The 25,105-nt window shown below is 37.1% G+C and overlaps 2 protein-coding genes across 4 annotated transcripts in view; both read left to right on the top strand.

Moving 5' to 3' along the window:
• The window catches only part of LOC135849535 (zinc finger protein 37-like), an 83,969-nt gene extending 59,207 nt beyond the window's left edge, over nucleotides 1-24,762 (top strand). The window contains exon 10 of one of the 3 annotated variants that reach the window (XM_065370039.1): nucleotides 23,856-24,762. In XM_065370039.1, the coding sequence (XP_065226111.1) occupies nucleotides 23,856-24,566 (711 nt within the window). In that variant the 3' untranslated portion in view covers nucleotides 24,567-24,762. Of the gene's footprint in view, nucleotides 1-1,339; nucleotides 2,148-14,017; nucleotides 14,828-23,855 lie in introns of those variants that run through there. The other 2 variants (XM_065370052.1, XM_065370051.1) reach the window with 2 other exon arrangements.
• On the top strand, nucleotides 6,090-7,559 carry LOC135847364 (craniofacial development protein 2-like; the record flags this gene model as incomplete). Its single annotated transcript, XM_065366842.1, has 1 exon — nucleotides 6,090-7,559. A coding segment is annotated over exon 1 (1,002 nt), but the record flags the coding sequence as incomplete, so codon positions are not given.
• Nucleotides 24,763-25,105: the final 343 nt, after the last annotated feature.

Genomic DNA, 25,105 nt, shown 5'->3' with positions numbered 1-25,105 from the left:
CTCAAAACAGATCAAATAGTGGCTAGAGCGAAAAAAAACACCATTTTTTCGAAAATGATTCTTAATCTTTGGGCCTTCTTTTCTAGAAACACTCTCAGAGGCAAAAAAGGTCTGAGTAGCTTTCGATTTAGGTAGGTAACTCAGAAGTCGATGTAAAATCCCCTGAAATTGCTTTTTTTCCTTTTTTAGTTTCTTCAGTTCCATCCTAGGTAATTACATTATTTGTGTCATTATGTGTATTGGGTTAAGCTTCATTGGCAGTTGATTAACACTGCTGCGAACAGTTCATCGGAATTTTTATAAAACTATCAGTCAACTTCCGTTCGTAATTTCGATGTAGATATACAGAAATAGGTTGATGGTTGAATTAAAAGGACCAATATGGCGCCACCTAAGAATTTACCTACTTTTTGATGAAATAAACATTTTTTCGAGTGTATTTCCTCGTAAAAATAAGATGGCCCACAGGGTCCTCAGAAATATCGAGTACCCTAAAGAATGTTTTTTTTTTTTGTTAAAAATACAGATTGGCAACGTGAAATGGGTGTGTTGTCATCACTAGGGCAGAAGAACATATTCTTTGGCATATTTTTTTCTGTGCTAGGTATTAGGTAGAGAATATCCAACACATCTTTGCGAATCAAGAGATTTCGAGTCGAATAAGCCAATGTTATTTGGCATATTTTAGCATATTTTGACCATAAATGCACGTTTTAGCATATTTTTACCTGTTTTAGCGCATATTTCAGCATATTTAATCAATTTTTACAGTTTTTCCCTCTTTTTGGGGAATATTTTCAAAAAATTTCAAAATTTCACTTCTTTGTATATTTTTGAACACAATCTTTTTTGGGTGGATTTTTTTGTAATCTTTTGTAATTTTTTGAAACACACATTTTTTTGAATGTAAAATGTCAACACTGCATAAAAAACTGCCTCAAAATATAAGATTTATCACTTTATCAAAATTATTATTGTTACCTTCGAATTCACTTTGTTTTTCCCTGTAAAATGATACCCATATTGTGTAGGAAATTATGGGAATATTTTGGCATATTTTGACTTTTTAGGGAATTTTTTGGCATATTTTTGACAAAATTAGCGCATAAAATATGCGCATATTTTCAGTTTTTTTGAGCATATATTCTTCTGCCCTAGTCATCACCCCTGTTATATTCACTGTGACCAAACGAAATATTTAACATAAAACTTTTATAGGGGGTATTCTGTATGTTTTCCGTTTGGGAACCCTGTATATGCTTTATTCCTTATTGAATACACAATTATTCAAAAGAAAAAGGTTGTGTAATTCGCGATGTGATCTTTTTTTCCTGTGCAGGCAAAGGTACAGCGGGATTCATTGCCTTACTGCTGCGATATTTGTGGTACAAAGTTTTCCTATAAACGTGATTGGACAAGACATCAGCATGAACATACGAAGCCGTTTCACTGCCAAGTCGGTGACACACAGTTCGCCTATAAAAGCGCTTTTATTACACATGGATTGGCACATAATGAAGAAAAACCCTTTAAATGCCGCCTTTGTGACACACGATTCAAGCACTATCGCCATAAATTGAGGCACGAACGCGTGCATGTGGAAGGAGCTTCTTTTGAGTGCGCTGTTTGCGGGAAAAAGTTTTCCTATAAACATCATCTCATCAGACACCAGAAACTACATTCCGGTGTGAAGCAGTTTTCTTGTCAAACGTGTAGCAAACGGTTTACTCGAAAAGACTATCTTAATCGGCACCAACGGACGCATAGTGAAGAGAAACCCTTTAAATGCCGCATATGCAACAAACAATTCAAGCAAAATCGCTATAGGGCATCGCACGAACGTATCCACGTGCAGGGCCTTCGTTTTGAGTGTGCCCATTGCGGCAACAAATACCGTAAGAAGTTCACCTTAGCCAATCACATATCATCTAAATGTACTTGAATTTCAATAATTGTTTACCTACCTGAATGTGTACACTTGTTCAGATCCATATTTTTTTTATCAACGTGAAAAAAACGTCGACTTGATACTTAAGCGATTTCTATAATTCAGCTTGTTCTTAGAGATTGGCGCCTATTTAATGCCTAATTTGACATCCGACTTGTGCTTCTACTGATATGAGAAGAAATACACGAATGTATTTTGATGTTTGACGGTTTTTTTCTTTTTTCAAAGTCTGTCGATTAATGAAGGTACTGAAATAAAATCAGAGTGAATTACAGCATTTATACTCGTATCTCAATTCAAAAGTCGATTTATTTTTTTGAAATTCTATTGCGATTTTCTGAACGAATCACGAATCAGTCAAGTTCTAAAATAAGACTTCTGGAGTTGACGCATTATTTTGTGGACAATTTTTCCCCCACCTTTAGCCCACCTCTGAAAATAAATTTTTTTCACCATTTTTTTTTGTTCCTAACCTAAAAAGGTTATTTACAAGTTCTTCGATTTGATTTTCTGAGGAAAATATTTTTAGGAACAATTTCAATCTATACATATTATTATGGCGAAAATCTCACATTACCTTTCCTACTTATCCTTTTGAACTGGACAACTCCAGATTGAAAGAGCATGCAAAAATTGATCACCAGCCAAAATTTCAAGTGCTAAAGTGTAGCCTATTATCTCGATTTTTGATGAATTTTTGAGAATCAAATTTAAGCCAAAAATGAGGGGAAAAATCAAGATGTATCGTATTTTCGATCTGTCAAATCGATAGAAAACGGTTTCCAGCAGTTTTGAGCAGTTCTGGAGCCTGCAGCAGATTTTTGAAACTTTATGTTTCCACAAAATTTCACCAAATGGAGTTGATCCGCCGAAATTCTTCCTGAAAACTGATTTCAATACGCTGCACTGTGAGGTCGACTGCAGGCGGTTTCAAGTACATTGTTTTAATGCTTTCAGGTACTTTCTGAACCTCTGTGGCGGATAAGGTATCTGTTGCTTTTTTCAAAATCAGCATATTCTAGTCCGAAACATATTTTCGCCTATCCTTATAATTATTTTTGAAATTGTCTAAGCTGATTATGAAATGAATTTGTTCGTTCGATCTTAGAAAATTTGAAAAATTGCCCTTCCGCCTCGGTTTGAGAAACAAATACGAAATTCAGTCTACATCCTATTTTTGACATTAATTCCAACTCCATTTTATGAAATTTAGTTTCAAAAACTTGCGGCAGGCTTTAGAACTGCTCAAAATGGATGGAAACCATTTCCAATCGATTTTGCAGGTCGGAAATACGGTATTATTGGTATCTCAAATTTCGACGTTTTAGTTCAATTTGATAAAATTTTGATTTTTGTCTCATTTTTGACTTTGTAGTTCGTGGAGGTAAAAGTATTATGATGCACATATTTTGCTGTGTTTGTGGCAGCACATATGCATAAGAAACGATTTACAATTTACCTATTTGAGTGTTTTTATTTGTAAACAATTAAAATACTGCGCGTTCGGAATGTAAATAGTGAAAGTGAACTATGATGGGTATGAACGATGGCGATCCCACATACAACCAGCTAACAGCTATGTACAGTGACATTGTGAAACAGAATAAACTTCAACAAAAACAGTTAGAAGAACAGCAGAGGCAAATCAACCACTTACGGGAAGTAGTAGCTCACTATCAATCTAAGTCAAAAGAGGATGAAAACCATCTCAGCGAACAAACATCAACAGACGAGTCAGAGGAAAATCATAGCAATATGACAATAGACAGCATTAAATGAAGAGCTCTATTCCAAAGTGGATTAAGTCATTTTTTTCCCCAAAAAATGCGTTTAAAATTTTTGTTGCTAAAATTTGTTCTGTTTCGAAAGGTCGGTGCACCTTTCCTTTCTTTGGACATTGAACAATTGCTTCTAGAAAAAATCATTTTGAAAAATCGATGACTTTACTCACTTTTGAAGTAAAAATCTCTGTAAAACGTGTTTTTTTTTTTTAAAATGACTTAACCCACTTTGGAATAGAGCTCTTCAAATATATCCAGTCAAAAGAAACTTACAGTGAAAAACTCAAAAAGAAACGTATTCCACCTATTTACGTAAGTGGAATTTAAAGGAAAGCATGGAAGAGTGTGAAACCCCTATAATGCAAACTTTCTAATCGAGATGTTAAAATAGCATGCTCAAATGAGCAAAGCTTTAGAGGAGTGTATAGGGCACTGGAGGCTATAAGGAAGAATCTTAGTCACGAAATGTATGGAATTGGGCACCATACATATCAGTTGAAACAAGATAAACCCTATCAGATAGTTATAAGAGGGCTACACCCCTCCACTTCACCCGAGGATATCAAATTAGAATTGATTAAAATTGGACAGGATGCCATTAATGTCACCAATGTAATTATTAAAAAAACAGAGGTGAAAAAAGATGTATCTGGAGAAATTGTGAGTAAGAAATCATATAAGGTGGCATTACCACTCTTTTATGTATATCTTAGCCCAAAAGAAAACAACAAGACCATTTTATGAAATGGGGTTCTTGTTGCACATTAAAGTGAAGGTAGAACCTCCAGCAAAAAAGAGGGAGCTACCTCGATGTAAAAACTGCCAGCAGGTTGGTCAAACCAAAACATACTGTGCAAGGAAACCCAAATGCGTTAAGTGTGGATTAGACCATGAAACAAAGCAATGTAGGAAGAAGAAAGAAGGCCCTGCCAAGTGTGCCAATTGTGATGGTGATCATACAGCCAACTGGAGAGGGTGTCAAGTATGTCAAGCAAAAATTGCTGCTATATCTAAACCAAAGATGACAATAATTGATCGTGTCAAGCAAAGGACCACTCAAAGCCAGGATCAGATAACAACTCAGAAACCTGAACAAGCCAAAATTGTCAAAAGAAACCTTCCAAAGAATAACACGGATGAATCGGATGAACCAGTGGAACTAGAAGAGCAGGCGAGCTTAAAAGACATTTGGGAACTGCTTAAAAAAATGGATAAAAGAATTTCTCAAGTTGAAAACACACAAAACAAGATCAAAGCAAAGAAACATCCATCAGTTAAAACCAGGGATGTTCCGTAAATTTACACGTGTAAAAAACTCCTTTTTTTTACACAGTGTAAATTTACATTTTAGCCAAAAAATATGTCAAAAAACGTGAAAAATCAAATGGTATATAGCTGTATACATTATTATTAGTGTTAAGAATCTTAGAATCTTGAATAAATGGTAATGATAAGTGATAATGCATGCATTATGCCAAGTCTAAACCATGTCTGAACTCGAATGAAAAATTGCCATCTTCTTTGATTTTAGATAGGGATATGGGATAGGACAAATTTACTAGGTTTTTAATTGGTTTAACTTTATTTTATACTCATTTATAGAGTGTTAATAACTCAAAACAATCCTAAATTCGTTCACAATCTTCGCATTATCACTGTTATCAACATTTATTCTTGATTTCTGATTGGTTGAATTATTTTACACATATGTGGTGTAAATTTACATGAAAAGTGTAAATTTACACGTTTTTCGTGTAAATGTAAAAAAAAAGTTATTTTATACATGTAAAGGAACATCCCTGGTTAAAACCTCACAACTTCGTCATAGATATTATAAAAAATAAATAGAGTACTCTCACTGGAGAGAACCCTGCACATGTCATGTAGGCTAATTAACTTGTTTAAAGTCAGAAATATTACTTATTTAAGGTCTTCACACTTTTGCTCTTGAAATTTCATCTGGTGATGAATTTTTGCATGCTCTTTCGATGCAGCTCTGTCCAGTTCAAAAAATGTTGTGTGAATCCTATGTTGGAAAGCAAAATCTGCGATTTCAGCTAACCTCTTAATCGAAACGGCTACAATTTTGTTAGCAGGTCCAACTTTTTTTTGGTAGCAGTTTTACATTAAATTACTCCTGCGGATGTCCCCTTTAAAATAAAAGTTATTCTAATGGATCGCAGGGAAGGGGAAATTATTCCTATTATCATATGCCCGGCTATTAAACTTGAAACTTTTTTGAGGGTACCTACACGGTATTTTTGCGCACTCTGCATATGCATCATTTTGGTACACATTTATGGGGCATAACAATATGACAACACACTTATCCATAAGAAAATCACGCGTCATTAGCAATATTATGCTCCGCGAGGGCACAGGTTGTTGTCGCTAGAGGTAGTCTCTAGGTAGTAGCTCGGATCATCAAGAGGAGCCAGTCCCCCAGGACAGATGAGAAGGCGAAGACAACACCAGGGGTATTCTGCGCGTCCACGTCGTGCGGAGTGGTAACATGTTGCTGTTCGATGGACTCGGAATCGATAAACATGGCTAAAGCAGAATTCTCCAGTTGGTGGAACGACGGGGAGGAGTGGCAAGTCGAAGGCCAAGCCTCTACATAAATCCGGATTACAAACAAGAATGCATAAGAGCTGCAGAACACCAACAACTCACTCGTTCCAGCCCCAGGGAAGCGCAAGAGCTTCAGAGTGAGTAGGCGAATACCAGCGCCTAAAAACTGGCAAATTCGGCTAAGGGAGTAAACCCCAACAGAAAATCATGGTGGAAGGCAACGGGAAACCAACACCATTATATTTCCCTAGAATTATATGGACATCAATTTAGCAATGGCCCTAAGTCTCCGTCAGGCTGATCCTCATCCGCCAAGGCAGCCGGATAGGGTGCTAAGAATACGCGGAGTTAAAACAAGGCGGAACAACATCAACGTCGCAACCTGGAATGTACGAACTTTGTATAAAATTGGACAACTTGCTAGTGTAATTAAAGAAGCCAGGAGATTGCAAATCGACGTGTTAGGAGTAAGTGAGACCCGATGGACTGGAAACGGTAGATACCGGGTAGATGAGAATTATGAAATGATCTTCGCTGGGAAAGACACACACGAACAAGGTGTGGGTATATTAATACATACCAGAATCAGCGATAAAATCAGTGCCATAATTCCAAAATCAGAGAGGATACTACTCGTGAGATTGGAGGTCAAGCCAAAACCAATGGTGATAATTCAAGTTTATGCGCCAACAGCGGAAAGCAGTACAGCAGAAATCAACAACTTCTACAACGACCTAGAAGAAGTGATGAGATGCTCGAAAAACAATGATGTTGTGTTTTTGATGGGAGACTTCAATGCCAAAGTTGGGAAGGATCATGGCAGCCAAGTTGCAGGGAGATACGCACTTGGAGAGCAGAATGAAAGAGGTGAAATGCTCGTAGAGTTTGCTGAAAGACACGATCTAGTAATATGCAATACCTGGTTCAAGCAGCATGAAAGAAGATTATACACTTGGGTCAGTCCTGGAGATCGAGTCAGAAACCAGATAGACTATATACTTGTAAAAAGAAGATTCAGGAACACAGTGAAGAACTGTCACACATATCCTGGTGCTGACTGCAACTCTGACCACAAACTACTGGCTGCAAAATGCCAGCTAGTCTTGAAGAGCCAGAAGAAGAGCAAAGAACGATACCAACAACTTGACATTGCAAAAATCAAATCAAAAGAAGTTCAAAAGAAATTCCAAGAAGAACTGGAAAAGCAAAAGGAAGACAGGTTGGAAGAAGAACAAGGTATCGAGGAAAAGTGGCAAACATGGAAGTGAAAGGTTAAAACAGCAGCAGAAAAGTCTATTCCATTCAAAGGAAGAAGAAAACACAAACCATGGATGACTCAAGAGATACTGGATCTGATGGAAGAACGAAGACAAGCAAACAGACCAAGTAATGAATACACAGTGATAAATAATCAGATCATGGGAATGTGCAGAATGGCCAAAAACAAGTGGTATGAGGAGAAGTGTCAAGAAATAGAAGATCTGGAGAAAAGGCACAACTCTAGAGAAATGCATACCAAAGTGAAGCAGATGATGGCCACCCACAAGAAAAGGAGAAGTGGAATAGCATATATGCGAGGAAAAGACGGAAAGTACTGTGTTACCAATCAAGAAACTGAAGAGGTCTGGATCAGCTATATACAAGAACTGTATGGAGATGATACACGTCCGGCTCAATTTGCAGTTTCATCCACAGAAGAGGCACCACAAATTGAAATGTGGGAGCTGAGGAATGCTGTGAAGCGAGCCAGAAACCACAAAGCAGTGGGAGAAGATCTCATACCAGCAGACTTGATCAAGCATTTAACACCAGAGTATGAAAAGGAGCTGCTGAAGATAATAAACAAAATATACGATGAAGGCACTCTGCCTAAGGACTTCAAAGCAGTAAATTTTGTACCAATACCAAAAAAGAACAACTCGCAAAAATGCTCTGAATATAGAACCATCGCACTGATGAGCCACGCACTGAAGCTACTACTCTCCATCATAAATGCCAGAATTGAAAAGAAGATAGATGAAAATCTAAGTGAAACACAATATGGCTTTGTAGCAAAAAAAGGGACGAGAGATGCAATTGCCCTGCTGAAAGTGATCATTCAAAGAGCACTGAATGCAAATAGGGAAATCATTGCTTGCTTCGTCGATTATGAAAAAGCATTTGATCGTGTCAACCATGAGAAGATGTTGGAGATCCTGGAAAAATACAATATCGATAACAAAGACCTGCAAATAATCAAGAACCTGTACTGGGAGCAAAGCGCTAACATCAAGATTGGAACTGAGTACTCGGAGAACGGATGCGGAATAAAGAGAGGTGTGAGGCAAGGATGCCCCCTCTCACCCAGGTTGTTCAACGTGTACGCAGAAGAAATAATGAGAGAAGCGCGAATCGAACGAATGGGATTCAAGATCAACGGCAAGAGAATAAATGAAATAAGTTATGCAGACGACAAAGTGATCCTTGCTGAGACAGAGGCGCAGATGCAGAAAATGATCAACCAAATCAACAGTGCTGGATTAAAATATGGAATGAAAATAAATGCAGGCAAGACCAAGGTGATGAGATTTACGAAAGGAGATGATAAAGAGGTCAAAATCAACATCGGATCACAAGAAATTGAAAATGTAAAGCAATTCAGGTACCTTGGAGCACTGATAAACAACGATGCTAGAGATCATAAAGAAATCAAATCACGGATTGGAATGGCAAAGACTGCTTTCAACAACCTTGCCAATGTGCTGGGAAATCGAACGATGAGTATTGATCTGAGGAAGAGAATTATGCGATGCTACGTATGGACCGTTCTGAAGTATTCCTGCGAAACATGGACCATGAGTGCAGAATGCGAGAAGAAAGTATCCGCTTTTGAGATGTGGTGCTATCGAAGGCTACTACGGATCTCATGGAAGGACTTCGTTACCAACAAGGAAGTACTAGCAAGAATAGGAGAGGAGCGGAAAGTCGTAGTTGAAGACATCAAAAACAGAAAGCTAAAGTATTTAGCTCATAAAATACGAGAAAACGGTATTTTCATGCTAGCGGTACAGGGGAAAATCCAAGGAAGATCGACGAGAGGGAGGAAACGATCGGAACTGTTAACAACAAACTCACCGGCCAACTCCCCCTGCAAGACCCTGAAAGAAACAATTAGATACGCTAGATACCGGCTAACATAGATGGACATATACGCTATCTCCTGTAAAGGAGCGCGACTACGACGACGACGAGCAATATTATATTCTTTTTTCCTGCAGGTAAAGGTACTGATACGGAATTCATTCCCCTACTGCTGCGATATTTGTGGTACAGTATTTTCCTGTCAACGTGATTGGACAAGACATCAGGAGCGAGAACATTCGAAGCCGTTTCACTGCCAAGTCTGTGACAAACAGTTTGCTCATAAAAGCTCTCTTATTTCACATGGATTTGCGCATAGCGAAAAGAAACACTACAAATGCCGCATTTGTGATGCACGATTCAAGAACTATGCCAGTAAATGGAGGCACGAACGCGTGCATGCGGAAAGACCTGGTTTTGAATGCGCTGATTGCGGAAAAGTGTTAACTTATAAACAGAATCTCATTGCACACCTGAGACTACATTCCGGTGTGAAACCGTTTTCCTGCCAAACGTGTAGCAAAAGTTTTGCTCTAAAACAGCTTCTTACTCAGCACCAAGGAACGCATACAAAAGAGAAACCCTTCAAATGCCGCATTTGCAAGCGAAAATACAAGCAAGATTACTACAGGGCAAGGCACGAACGTAAACATGTGGAGGGCCCTCGTTTTGAGTGTGCCCATTGCGGCAGCAAATTTCACTGTAAGATCACCCTAGTCAATCACTTATCATCTAAATGTACATAAATATCAATAATTGAGTACATACCTTTCTAGATGTGTATACAGATTCAAATTTGTTTTGTCATTGTTTTGTTGTTTTTTTTTTCAAATTTCTCAAATTCAGTTTATTTTCCTTAGAGATTGGGATCTATTAAATGCCTAATTGACATCCGACTTGTTCCTCTACGTACTTATATGGAAAAAATACACAATGATATATTTATATTTGGCGTTTTTTTCCGATTTCAAAGTCTGTCGATCGATGATGTCATCAAAACCAAATTAGAATCTCTCAATTCGATAGTCTGTTTATTTTTTTGAATTTTTGCGATTTTCTGGACGAGTTAGTCAAGTTTTCAAAAAAGTGTTCGCGCAAACTTTCTAAATCCTACCCATTATTTTTTTGGTCAATTATTTTCCCACTTCTAGCCCAGCAACTCCGCAAACAATGAGGAAAACATTTTTTGAGACAATTTCAATCGATATTATTATGGCACAAATCTCACCTTACCTCTCCTACTCATCCTTTTGAACTGGACAAAGCTAGATTGGAAGAGCACGCAAAAATTTATCACCAGCCAAAATTTCAGGTACTATAAAGTGCATTTCTTGATTTTTGGTAAATTTTTGAGAATCAAAATATTTAAACTAAATAGAGCGGGAAAATAACGTAAAAAAACCAGTACAAAAAGGAAAGAATTGGCACATAAATTTTTTCTTCGGGAATGTGTTCGGATGGACCCTCTGAACCACCAAAAAAAAGCCGACTCTCCTACCCCTGGAGGAAAATTTTTTAGGGGGCTGAAACCGGTTCCGATTCACGTTTTTTGCGTTTTACTCCGTAAATATTAGGTTTTTGAGAAAAACTACCATGACGAAAAATGTTCCCCTTCAAATTCTCGACAATTTGATACTACGCTCGATACCCATTGCTCAAGGGGGGTGTCCAAAAAAAGGGGTGGAAAGAGTAGGTGTTTCAAAAAAGATCAGTCCAATAAATTGATCAAAATTACCACTTGAAATCATTCGTTTTCGCTCAATTTTTTTTTACAAAGTCTACTCACCCAACTACTGATTAAACTACCATTGGTTTGTCTTCAACCCTCCTCGGGGGTTCGTGAGGGTTGCTTGATTTTTCAAGTAACACACTACTGAATCATATATTTGAAAAACAAATCTGGACGTACGATATATCGAATAGTATGTTTTCGAGGTCGCTGAATACGAATATGAACTTATTTTTTGCATACAACCCCTGAAAGCCCCTCTGTGCCCAAAATGGGGGTCTAAATGTTGAAAAATCGTGAAAAGTCGAGTGATATATCGAATGGCACGTTTTCGAGGTCGCTGAGTGCGAATATGAACTTATTTTTTGAGTCCCACCCCCCAATGTCTCTCTGTGCCCCAAAATGAGGGTGAAAATTTTGAAAAATCGTGAAAAGTCGAGTGATATATCGATTTGAATGTTTTCGAAGTCGCTGAGCACGAATATGGCCATATTTTTTGGGCTCAACCCCTCACAGCTCCCAACTGCCCCAAAAAAAGGCCAAAATTTTGAAAAAATGTAAAAAGTCGAGTGACATATTGAATGATATGTTTTCGAAATCGCTGAGTACGAATATGAACTTATTTTTTGCCTACAACCCCTGAAAGCCCCTCTGTGCCCCAAAATGAGGGTCTGATGTTTATAATAATCATTCATTGAAACTTTGATGTGGAGAGAACTGAGAAGGAGAGAGAGATTCCAACCAGCAGGAAAATTTTCGAACAAAACTACGTAAACTAAAACTAAAGAGCATGCAAAAATACCCAACAGCAAAAATTTCAATTCTAGGCATTTCAAGTCCATTTTTTGATTTTTGGTAAACTTTTTAAATCGTTGCAAAAAAATTATTTTAAAAAAATTAAAATTTCTCGTAACTAAGCAGACGTTTTAGAGTTATTTTGAGCACTACTGGAGTCTCTTGCAGATTTCTGGAAGTTGAAATTTTCACAAATGCTACCAAGAATTTTCAAAAATCTGCTGGAGGCTCCAGAACGACTCGAAATGGCTTGAAAGTGTTTCCAGTCGATTTAGGGAATCGAAAATAGAATACATACCAAAACAGCTTTCTAGCTTTATTAAGTAAACATATTATCCTATTTAGGGGACGCAAGGGGATTTTGAGGAATCGTAAGTAGAGCAGGAAAAAAGTGCATATTCCAGTTCAGTGTCTCAAAAACATACAAGTCGATATATCACTCGACTTTTCACAATTTTTCAAAATTTGGACTCTCATTTTGAGGCACAGAGCAGCTTTGAGGGGTTGTAGGCAAAAAATAAGTTCATATTCGTACTCAGCGATTTCGAAAACATATCATTCAATATGTCACTCGACTTTTTACATTTTTTCAAAATTTTGGCCTTTTTTTGGGGCAGTTGGGAGCTGTGAGGGGTTGAGCCCAAAAAATATGGCCATATTCGTGCTCAGCGACTTCGAAAACATTCAAATCGATATATCACTCGACTTTTCACGATTTTTCAAAATTTTCACCCTCATTTTGGGGCACAGAGAGACATTGGGGGGTGGGACTCAAAAAATAAGTTCATATTCGCACTCAGCGACCTCGAAAACGTGCCATTCGATATATCACTCGACTTTTCACGATTTTTCAACATTTAGACCCCCATTTTGGGCACAGAGGGGCTTTCAGGGGTTGTATGCAAAAAATAAGTTCATATTCGTATTCAGCGACCTCGAAAACATACTATTCGATATATCGTACGTCCAGATTTGTTTTTCAAATATATGATTCAGTAGTGTGTTACTTGAAAAATCAAGCAACCCTCACGAACCCCCGAGGAGGGTTGAAGACAAACCAATGGTAGTTTAATCAGTAGTTGAGTGAGTAGACTTTGTAAAAAAAAATTGAGCGAAAACGAATGATTTCAAGTGGTAATTTTGATCAATTTATTGGACTGATCTTTTTTGAAACACCTACTCTTTCCACCCCTTTTTTTGGACACCCCCCTTGAGCAATGGGTATCGAGCGTAGTATCAAATTGTCGAGAATTTGAAGGGGAACATTTTTCGTCATGGTAGTTTTTCTCAAAAACCTAATATTTACGGAGTAAAACGCAAAAAACATGAATCGGAACCGGTTTCAGCCCCCTAAAAAATTTTCCTCCAGGGGTAGGAGAGTCGGCTTTTTTTTGGTGGTTCAGAGGGTCCATCCGAACACATTCCCGAAGAAAAAATTTATGTGCCAATTTTTTCCTTTTTAAAACCGCTAATTTGCCCGCTCTAAAAAATGAGGGGAAAAAATCAAAATTTCACTAAATTGGCCTTGAGAGCTGAAATTTGGATTATTCCCTATTTTCGAGTTGTCAAATCGATCGGAAAGGGTTTGAAACCGTACCAATCCGATTGGCCACCATTTCATTAGTGGAGCCAACTTTTTTTTTTGCAAGTTTGCTTTAAAATGTTGCTTAAGATGGCCCCTCTAAGAAAAAAGTTGTCCCAGGGTCGGCAAGGGAGGGGGATGCATATATTCCTATTGACATTTATAACGAACTATGTGGTCTTGAATTTTAGTGGGATTTGCCTAAATCGACGCAGAATCTCAAATGCTGTATTTTGGAACTGGACCATTTTTCTCAAAACAAGCCATTTATATTGAATGAAGCGAAAAAACTCGTTATTTTTTCGAAAATGATTTTCTTTGAGCCTCCCTTTCAAGGGACATAACTTTTAATAAAGGTGGTACTTCCTCAGTATTTTTGCGCACTCTGTATGTATACTTCATTTTGGTATTTATGTGGCATAACTTGTTGGCAATACAATTATTCAAAAGATGATGACGTGTCATTTGCGATATGATCTTTTATTCTGTAGGTAAAGGTACTGATACGGAATTCATTCCCTTACTGCTGCGAAATTTGTGGTACAATGTTTTCCTGTGAAGGTGATTCGTTAAGACATCAGCAAGAACATTCGAAGCCGTCTCACCGCAAAGTCAATGACAAACAGTTTGCTTATAAAAGATCTTCAAGTGAACATGGAGTGACACATAGAGAAAAGAAAGTGTACAAATGCCGCCGTTGTGACGCACGATTCAAGAACTACTGCAATAAATGGAGGCACGAACGCGTGCATGCGGAAAGACCTGGTTTTGAATGCGCTGATTGCGGAAAAGTGTTAACTTGTAAACAGTCTCTCATTAGACACCTGGAACTACATTCCGGTGTGAGAGCATTTTCATGCCAAACGTGTAGCAAACGTTTTACTCAGAAACATCATCTTACTCAGCACCAACGGACGCATACAAAAGAGATGCCCTTCAAATGCCGCATATGCAACCAACAATTCAAGAATAATAGCAATTGTACAAGGCACGAAAGTGCCCATGTGAAGGACCCTCGTTTTGAGTGTGCCCATTCCCAATTGACAACGAAAAACGCGATCCGCTAGCGAAAACGCTGGCGGATAGCTAGTTTGTCCTAAAAAGTCGCTAGCGTTTTCGCTTTTCGCCATTAAAAACGCTATCTGGAGTTCTTTTCACATGGCGGAAATGACAGCGGATAGCGAAAACGCTACTGCCAGTTTTTATCACAGAGCATTTTTGTGGGTGAAAAGCGAAAACGCTGGCGTTTTTGAGAGCGAAAAGCGAAAACGCTATTTCAGGTATTAATTTACTTCAGCATTTCGCTTTTTCGCTGGCGTTTTTATGATGCATGTTAGAATTTGGAATAGTTTAGCTACGAAAACATCTTTTAACGTTTTGCTGTTGAATTTTTCGTGAAAAGGAACTTGAATTAAATAATTAATTCTAAAATGGATTTAAATTTAGAAGGTTGAAAAACATTTATTTTGATGCTTCATTCAACAGAGTTAAAAAATTTCATTTTTTTCCATCTCCCTCCCTGAAAAATTTTATTTATTGAGTCTTTAGTTTTGGATAAAAATAAAATTACAGTTTTCTGACTAAAAAATCCAAGGAATTAGGAATTAGCCGATAATGCGAATTTCAAAGCTCTATCCTTTTTTTGTGAGGATTTTGTGTGCCTTTAAATTCAAGTGAAACTGTTGTCCATTTATTACAATTTTTTGGGACTAAAATTTGAAGATTGTTTTTGACTCAAAAACACCTTAAAATTTTGACTGCTATGTACCCCAAATCGCTTGTCTTATCCTCTTAATGATTGTGTGGATATATGTGCTCAGGTATGCGATTAAGTAAGTAGTAAGTACATATCTTTTTTTTAGTGTGAAGCACTTTCAGTTTCAGAAACCCATGAAAAGCAGCATGTTTTTCTTTTTGCTGGAAATGTTTCACAAATGATCAATTTCTTTTTTAAAAAAATATTTCACTATCATAAACATATCACATACTGTTCAAACACATCTCAAAAAATTTGAAAAATTATTGGCTACACATACATATGTTTGGGTGGATAAATTTCTCGAAATTGATCAAAAAAAATTACCTCCCTGAACAAGGATCAATTGCCATATATGCTTAATCTAATACCAATTTCTAAACCTGCACTAGTGGTGTACTCCTGTAAATGAAGTTGACAAACATCCCTACATCAGTACCAGATACGCGGGGTAGGAGGAGATCAGCAAGAACCAAACTAAACATCCCAGAGAAAGTAAGAGAAGAAAACAGGTTCCATCACTCATCAGTTGGAGTGTAAGGGGGAGATAATGACTTTTCTGTGCAACTACAACATACTACCTAGGCACCTAGCCTACACATTCGTATTTCTGTTAATTGTGGTTGTAGTTTTGTCACAAAAGGAATCTTTTTCTTTTGTTTGGTTACATGTTCCAGCTACACATTACCCCCTACAGTGAATAGCATACCTTGTAGAGCGTTTTCGCTATCTGCTAGCGGAAACGCTATAGCAAAGTGGTCCTAAAAAGTCGCCAGCGGAAACGCTCTCATATTTTGTCACTAGGGTTGCGGCAACAAATACTGTCATAAGCACACCCTAGCCATTCACATATCATCTAAATGTTCTTGAATTTCAACAATTGACTACCTACCTACCTACCTATCTGAATGTGTATACGGATTCAAATCTGTGTTGTTTTTTTTCAGTTGAAAAAAACTTGACTTGATACTTGACCGATTTATTCAATTTAGTTAATTTTTAGAATCACACTTGTGCTTCTACCCACATATGGGAAAGAATACTTGATGATGTGTTGTGTTTGACGTTTTCCCCTCTTCTCAATATGTATCGATTGATGAAGTTACAAAAATCAAATCAGAGAATCTCTAAATAGGATAGTCGATGTATGTACTTATTTTTTTGGATTTTTGCCATTTTCTGGGCGAATCAGTTGAGTTTTCAAAAATTGCTTCGTGCAAAATGCCAATTTCACCCAAATTTTCTTGAGCTTACGCATTTATTTTTTGGACAATTTCCCCTCTCCGCAAGTAATGACGAAAGAACGAAAATATTTTTTGAAGCAATTTCAATCGATATTATTATGGCGCAAATCTCCCCTTTCCATTCCATACTCTTCCTTTAGAAGTATCCGGTTTCATAATTTGTCCAACTTGGGACTTGGAAAAGCGACATTTACTAACATTGAAAAATATAGGTGATAAGTGGAGGTGCTAAAAATCGTAAAATTTTCAATGAAACCCGGCTGTAGGCTCCAAAACGGAATGAAACTACTTCCCTGCAATCCATCTTGGAATTAATGTGCATACCTATCACATAGGGTGAAAATGAAATTTCATCGTTCTACCTCGAACGGAGGCGGAATGGTAATTTATCAAATTTTCAAACGTGTATGATGATTGATGATTGATGAGATTGGAGTGCAGAAAGAATTACAAATTTTTAGCACTTGGCTTCAGCGATTTCTAAAAATTCGCTGGAAGCTCCAAAACAAGTTGAAATCTACCTGCAGTCGCCTTCATGTGGCGTATCGAAATTAGTTTACAAAATGAGTTTCTGCTTTTCAGCTCCACGAAAGATGAAATTTCCCAAGTTTCAAAAATCTTCTGGAGGCTCCAAGAATTTTAATAAAGTCGATGGAGGCTCTGAAATAACTTAAACTCGCCAGCAGTCGATTTAATAGCGTGTCTAAGCTGGAGTACAGCGTGAATTTCAGAATTCCGACTTCATTTGATGCGATTCTGTTGACATTTCAAGTTTCAAAAATCAGCTGGAGGCTCCAAAAGTGTCCAAAATGCTTTGAAACCATTGTCAATCGATCTCGTACGTCGAAAATGGGGCATACTCTAAATTTCAGCTTTCTAGATCAATTTGGTAAAATTTTGACTTTGTTTTTTCATTTTTAGCCCAAATTTGATTTTCAAAAATTATCGCAGAAAAAGAAAAATAGGTACCTACACTTTAGCACTTGAAATTTTGGCTGGTCAAGTGGCTGTTATTTTATTAGCTAGACCAACTTTTTCGTAACAAGTTTGCTTTTAAATGGTAGTTAAAATGTCCTCTTTAAGAAAATAAGTGTCCCAGAGAATCGGCGAGAGCGGATGGATGCATCTATTCCTTTTCTAAAATGATTCTTTCTTGAGCTTCCTGTTCTATGGGCATAATATTTAATATAAAACTTTTTTGGAGGTGCTTGGTGTTTTTGCGCATCCTGTGCATGCTTGTTTTTGATATTTATGTGGCATGACTAGTTGGCAACACAATTATTTGAAAGAAGACGTGTCATTTGCGATTTGATGTTTTTTCCTGTAGGTAAAGGTACTGATACGGAATTCATTCCCCTACTGCTGCGATGTTTGTGGTGCAATGTTTTCCTACAAAGGTGATTTGACTGTACACCAGCAGCGAGAACATAGGAAGCCAATTCAGTGCCAAGTCTGCGACAAACAGTTTCCTTATAAATGTCATCTTATTCGACATGGACGGGCACATAGCGTAAAGAAACGTTTTAAATGCAGCATTTGTGACGCACGATTCAAGGATTACAGCAATAAATCGAGGCACGAACGCGCGCATGATGGACCTTGTTTTGAATGCGCTCATTGCGGAAAAGTGTTAACTTATAAACAGACTCTCATTGAACATCTGAGACTACATTCCGGTGTAAAACCATTTTCTTGCCAAACGTGTAGCAAAAGTTTTGCTGTGAGAGGCAATCTTATTCGGCACCAAAGGACGCATAGTGAAGAGAACCCCTTCAAATGCCGCATATGCAACAAACAATTCAGTTATGAAGGTAGTAAGGTAAGGCACGAACGTATCCATGTGGAGGGCCCTCGTTTCCAGTGTGCCCATTGTGGGTATAAATTCCCCGATAAGCGCGCCTTAGCCAATCACATATCATCTAAATGTATGTAATTAAATGTCAAAGTTCTGTTTGTTTTTTTTTCAACGTGAAAAAAGCTAGACTTGTGTTATAACTATTCTTAGAGATTAGAGTGTAAATACCTTACTTATTGATACTGAACTTGTGCTACAACTTGTGTGGGAATTGGGAAAAGATTGGTATTTTAGTGTGTTTAACGTTTAATTTTTTAAAAATGTAATCAGTTTAAGAGTGAATTACAGTATTCCCCAACATGATAGTCGACTCATTTTCTTGAATTTTTGCCATTTTCTGGGCAAATTTGTCAAGTTTTTTAAAATAATTTCGTGCAAAATGCCAATTTTACCCAAATTTTTCGAAGTTTACGCGTTATTTTTTGGAGAATTTTTATTCCCCAGCCAAAATTTCAGATGTTTAAGTGTATTTCTCGATTTTTGGTAAACTTTTGAGAATCAAAAAGCCAAGAATGAGAAAAAAAAATCAAAATTTCACTAAATACATATACCTTGAAAGGTGAAATTTGGATTATTCCCTATTTTCGAGTTTTCAAATCGATTGGACAGGGTTTGAAACCGTTTTGAGCAGTTCTTGAGCCAGCAGTAGATTTCCATAACTGAAAATTTAAATATAATTTCATCAAATGAAGTTGGAAATTCGAAATTCGCGCTGCACTCCAACTTAAACACGCAACTGCGTCGACTGCTGGTGATTTGAAGTCATTTTGGAGCCTCCAGCAACTTTTTTGAAAATTCTTGGAACCTGAAGTATGATTTTTGAAACTTGAACTTGAATTTATATCTGCACAGCATGTGACAAATTTAATTCAGACAGATTTTATGGCATTTTCTGAAAACCAGGAGTTTCTATAAAGGCGTTAGATGCTCCAAAGCAATGCATCTCCGTTTTAATGTCAAAAATTGCGTGTAAACTGAATTTCATGTTGTCTCGGAGGGAGGAGGAAAGGGTACCTACGCAATTTATCAAAGGGTACCCCCGGATAAGATAGGCAAAATGCCCTTAACCTCGGATTTCGATGAAACTCACAGGGTATGTTAAGTACCCCCAAAAATAATTTTAGGCCCATAGCCCGCTCCCCACCCCCACCCCCTCAGCCAGGGGGGGCAAAAAACGGGGTTTTCAGGGGGAAAATTCTGTATCAGCGCGTAATTGAGATAAAGTTATTTTGTAAACGAATATAGTTCTGGCCATTTGGAGTGGTGGGTCAAGCTCAAACGCTCAAAAAGCTCTCAAAAAACCACGTTTTCCACGTTTTTCTCCAAAAATATGGACAAATGGCGGAAATCGAAGAGAACCAAGTTGTTCAGCGTGAAATTTTACCTCAGAATTGTGTAATTGAAAATTCATTTATACCGCGTGATCGTAAAACTACAGGTGCAGAAGTATTTACGCTTATATCAAGATAGTTTGAAGGGTATTCCTGGGTAAAATAGGTGAAATGCCCCTGTCCTCAGATTTCTGAAATTTTTATGAAACATTGTTGAGTACCATTAAAAAAAATGTCGGAGCCAAAAAATTCCCCCAAACCCACCTACCTTACTCACATTAGCGAAAAAACGCATTTTTTAGGGGAAAAAAATCATGCTTCAACGAGTTTTGAAAAAAAATCTGTATTCACTCAAAATACTTGAAGAAGATAATGATCCTAGCAACGTGAATTTTTCTCAAAAATTGTTGGCCCCCTGGAGAGAGATATTGACAAAAGAAAATTTGAAACCGCCGTATCTCCAAACCTAATCCAAGCACATGAAATTTTTTTTCAAAAATGTATCTGCATGAGTACTATAATTGGTATTTTTTCAAATTTTCCCTCCAGGTGAGCCATCTTCAAAAACTCAAAAAACACTCAAAATTGTGTTTTTTGTGTCACGGCACCATAAAAAAAAGAATTATGGATTTCCAGCTGTTTTGGAATAATTTTATGGATATTTCGGGCATTGAAAAATCTGCTCAGGGCTCCAGTAGTTTCCAAAAATTTTCTGTAGGCTCGTAAACGACTTGAAATCTACCTGCAGTCGACTTCATAACGTATTGAAATTAGTTTACACCGTGAATTTGTTCATTCCAACCAACTTTATTTGATGAGATCTTGTGAAAATTTCAAACACGCTTTGAAACCATTTTCAATCGATTTGGCAGATCGAAAATTGGGGCATTTCCACGAAGTTCACCAAAAATTGAAAAATATACACTATAGCACTTGAAATTTTGACTTGTGATGATGATATAATATTGGCATGCTCATTCGATCTAACTTTGTTCAGTTCCGAAAATGTTGTGCAAATCCTACTTCTATTAGATTGCAAAATTTGCGATTTCGGGTGAACTTGTCAATCAAAGTTTTTTTTTTTTTTTTTTTTTTTTGGTAAACTCCTCGGTTGCACTAGGCGCCGAGGGTTTAATTTATTTAAAAAGAAAAAACAATCTTAATTTTAGGGTTACTAATATTAACTACTATTAATTATTCTAGAATATAGCTATACCTTCACCCCAAGATTAAGACGAGGGACGGGAAGGGGAATGGGGGGGAGAGTGAGACGGATCGTCCACCCTGACCCAGACCCCTAGGCGGTTGCCTAAGGCTCGATCTCTGCCAAGCTTCAGGAGTCGTTATTCACGCATACCTGTCTGACAGCAGACTGGGCCCCCGACCCATCTCTGGGGGAAGTTTGAAGGGGGAGTGATTTCGCCTAGGGGTGATCCCAACAAGTTGGGGCCCCTAGTTATAAGACCGTGAGTACATTGGGATATTTGTGGGGCGGTCAGCGCACTTGCTGCTTGCTTCTCACCAACCGCCCACAATGAAGATTGCTATGTTTTTCTATGCTAGTCTAAAGTTACTATATACAATTTTAGATATCTTGATCCAGGACTGTCTTCAAATTGCGACTTCTGGATGTTTGGATAACTTTTCTGTATTTGGGTATCAGTATTTTGGGGATTAATAAAAAAAAAGAAAGATATTATAAAATGAAAAAGTATAAAAAGTATATAAAAATGTATGAAAAGATACAATATTTACAGTTATTTTAAATATTTACGTTAAGTATTTTGAGTTTATCAGGCCATATCTAGACAAACTAAATTACACCTGAAACCCTAATTACAAACATTTACATGAATATATGAAGAGTGATATTCCAAAACTCGCTTTGTCCATTTTTATAAAAGTTGGGTTTTCAGTGGTACCTGGTAGATGAAGTATCAACTCACATTCCTACATCATCAACCTACCAAAATGAGGTGTTGAACTCACCTAAATAGCCAATTCACTAAAAATTAAAAAAAAAATAATGTTCCAAAACGTGCTTTTTCCATCTTTATTGAAATTTTTTTCAGCAGTATTTAGTGGATGAAGTGTATACCTACACTCCTACATCATAAATCCACCCAAATAAAATGCTAAACTCGCCTAAAAAGCCAATTTACCCGTTTAAAGGGAAACTGTTTTTCCTCTCTCCTGAAAAGTTGTGAAAATGGACAAAGCGAGTTTTGGAATATCACTCTTCATATATATATAAGGTGGAGGGTGTCTATTTAATATAGAAAAAGGTATTTATTTACATCTTAATGCTAAAGTCTAGATCGGGAATCAGGTTGTCGCTTGGTACTGGCTACACATATCTTCTCGATTGGGTGCACACTCGGACTGTAATTGGAGAATTCTTGAAAAACTCGATTATCGCATGTCTCACAAGATTCCAATCCATTTCATCCAGTCCGCAGCCCAACCTGGGTATAGCCAGCATCTCGATTTGTAGTTCTAAACATTTTTGGACTAGGTTTTTTAATGTTATTAGAAAGTCCCTCTTAGTAGGTTTGTCTTTATAATTTTCTTTGGTTACCATATAGAGAACATAGTTGGTTGTTTTATGGCCATCGAGTTTCCCTTCTTTTAGCTGCCCTCATTTTGTTAGTGAGGCTAACTTCTTTTTTTTTTTGGAAAGTTTGCTTCAAAATGTTGCTTATGATGTCCTCTTTGAGAAGAAAGTTGTCCCAGTGGATCGCAGAGGTAGAGGGGATGCAACTGTTCCTATTGGCATATGACGAACTACATAAATAGGGCTACGTGGTCTTGGATATAGTGGGGATGACCGAGATCAATGCAGAATCTCAAATGCTATGTTTGGGAACTGGACTAAAAAAAATTAGCTATATCAATCTTGGCATATTTTTTTTGAGAATTTAGACAGTTTTTGCGTTCATTTTTGTTGAAAAACGATAAAAATAGTATTACCTGTTGGTAGTATTCTTCTCTGGTAGTTTTAGTACTACTGAACAACTTGAAGCGTTGGAGGTTTTCGGTAGTTTTTGGGAAACTACCCATTATTCTCTTGTAGTTTTTCCTCCGCCTACACCACTAAACATTCAATTAATATCGGTGTACAGAAGTACTTGTAGGTACCTACGAAAAAGGCTAATTATTGCGCCACCATACAATTTATTTTTTAATGAAATAAAGTTTTTTTGAGTGTGTAGTTAGAAAATGTTTTTTTTTTTCTTCTCGTAATATATCGCACCTCGGGAGTAATAAGGTCACATCTCAAAAAAGTGAAATTTTACAGGAGAGTGATTTTCTTTTTTTTGAAAACTTGATTCATTATTTTTATCAACTTATAATTAATTGTGAGGAATGAATAGCACCTCATTTTAAAGATCTGGTATCCTACCTTCATTTAGCATAAGAACACATTGAAAAATAAAATCTTAAAGAGGAAATATTTCAATGTTTGGAAAACATTTTGAGTTATAACCTTTCATTAAAGTTGATGTGGAGGCGAAAGGAAGCGCCCAAAAAAAATTTCAGGATAACAAAGTTGTAGAGAATTAAATTTTCAATCGACGTAATGTCGTTAGTTTTTTTTCTAGAGTGCTTAGTTTTTGAGTTTTTCTCAAAAAACTAAAATTTCATGATATGTGCAAATTCATTTTTCTGAAAAGTGATCAATTTAAAAAAAATTTTCCATTTGGTACAAAGCAATAAAAAATGCACTCCTTGTGACTATTTCTAACTGACAAACATTCAAAACAATCAAAACTATTTGTTAATACTTTGTATTGTACAAAATTTGCTCAAAAAAGGTGGAGTTTTTTGAGATGTACCCTTATAACTAACTCCAAACAACTTGCAATGTTGTTGAGATTTTGAGTTAGGCCATTTGCATTTTTTACAAGATCCAGATAATGTACCCAACTCAAAGTGTAATTTTTGGTTGAGGGGGGGTCATACAAACCCCAAAAATGCAAAAACATCAAAATCAATTTTTTTTGAGATGTGACCTTATTATTCCCGAGGTGCGATATGTATGCATCATTTTGATATGTATTTATAATGTATGACTATGTTAGCAACACAATTATTCGAAATAAAAGGATCTGTCATTTACAATGCGATCTTGTTTTCCTGTAGGTAGAGGTACGGATGCGGAATTTATTCCCCTTTCGCTGCGATGTTTGTGGTGCAATGTTTTCCTACAAAGGTGATTGGACAAGACACCAGCAACGAAAACATTCGACGCCGTTTTGCTGCAAAGTCTGTGACAAACAGTTTACTAATAAAGAACATTTAATTAGGCATCGACTCACACATAGTGAAAAGAAACCCTTCAAATGCCGCATTTGTGATGCTCGATTCAAGTACAATGACAATAAAGTGACGCACGAACGCAAGCATGAGGAAGGACCTTGTTTTGAGTGCTCTGAATGCGGAAAAAAGTTTTCCTATAAACAAAGTCTCATTGAACACCTGAGAGTACATTCCGGTGTGAAACCGTTTTCTTGCCAAACTTGTAGCAAAAGTTTTGCTCGAAAAAGCAATCTGACTCGGCACCAACGTACGCATAGTGAAGAGAAACCTTTCAAATGCAGCATTTGTGACGCACGATTTAAGTACAAATGCGGTAAATTGGCGCACGAACACGTGCATGTGGAAGGAGCTTGTTTCGAGTGCGCTGTTTGCGGAAAAAAGTTTTCCTATAAAGATAATCTCACTATACACCTGAGAGTACATTCCAATGTGAAACCGTTTTCTTGCCAAACGTGTAGCAAAGGTTTTACTCGAAAAGATCGCCTTACTAAGCACCAACAACGGACGCATGGTGGAGAGAAGTCCTTCAAATGACGCATATGCAACCAACAATTTAAAGGTAATTGCGATTGGACAAGGCACAAAAGTATCCATGCGGAAGACCCTCGGTTTGAGTGTGCCCATTGCGGCAAGAAATACTGCGAGAAGCGCACCTTAGCCCATCACATATCATCTAAATGTACTTAAATTTCCATAATTGACTAGGTACCTATCCAAATGTGTACAGATTCAAAGTTTTACATTTGTTTTTTTTTTCAATTTGTAAAAAATTGACCTCATACGTTGTTGATTTCTTGAATTCAGTTTATTCTACAAGGTTGGCGTGTAAATGTCTTACTTATTGATACCTTTAAATTAATGTGAAAAGCTTGGTGTGTGGAATTTTGAATTTTCAAATAATGAGTCAAGTGACATTATAGATGTGTTGGTACACCTCCTGACTACAAATTAGCGCATTTTTGTTCATGTGCCAAAGTTCTTCCCTGAGGAGTAAAAAAATAATATTCAAACTGGGGTAACTTTGAAGGCTATAAAAAAATCATGAAATTTCAGTAAAATTGGCCAAAAATGCA

The sequence above is a fragment of the Planococcus citri genome, chromosome 5 (assembly GCF_950023065.1).
Source record: "Planococcus citri chromosome 5, ihPlaCitr1.1, whole genome shotgun sequence".
NCBI classification, from domain to species: domain Eukaryota; kingdom Metazoa; phylum Arthropoda; class Insecta; order Hemiptera; family Pseudococcidae; genus Planococcus; species Planococcus citri.
Note: the sequence above shows the minus strand (reverse complement) of the source record. Positions and strands in the feature narration are given on the sequence as shown.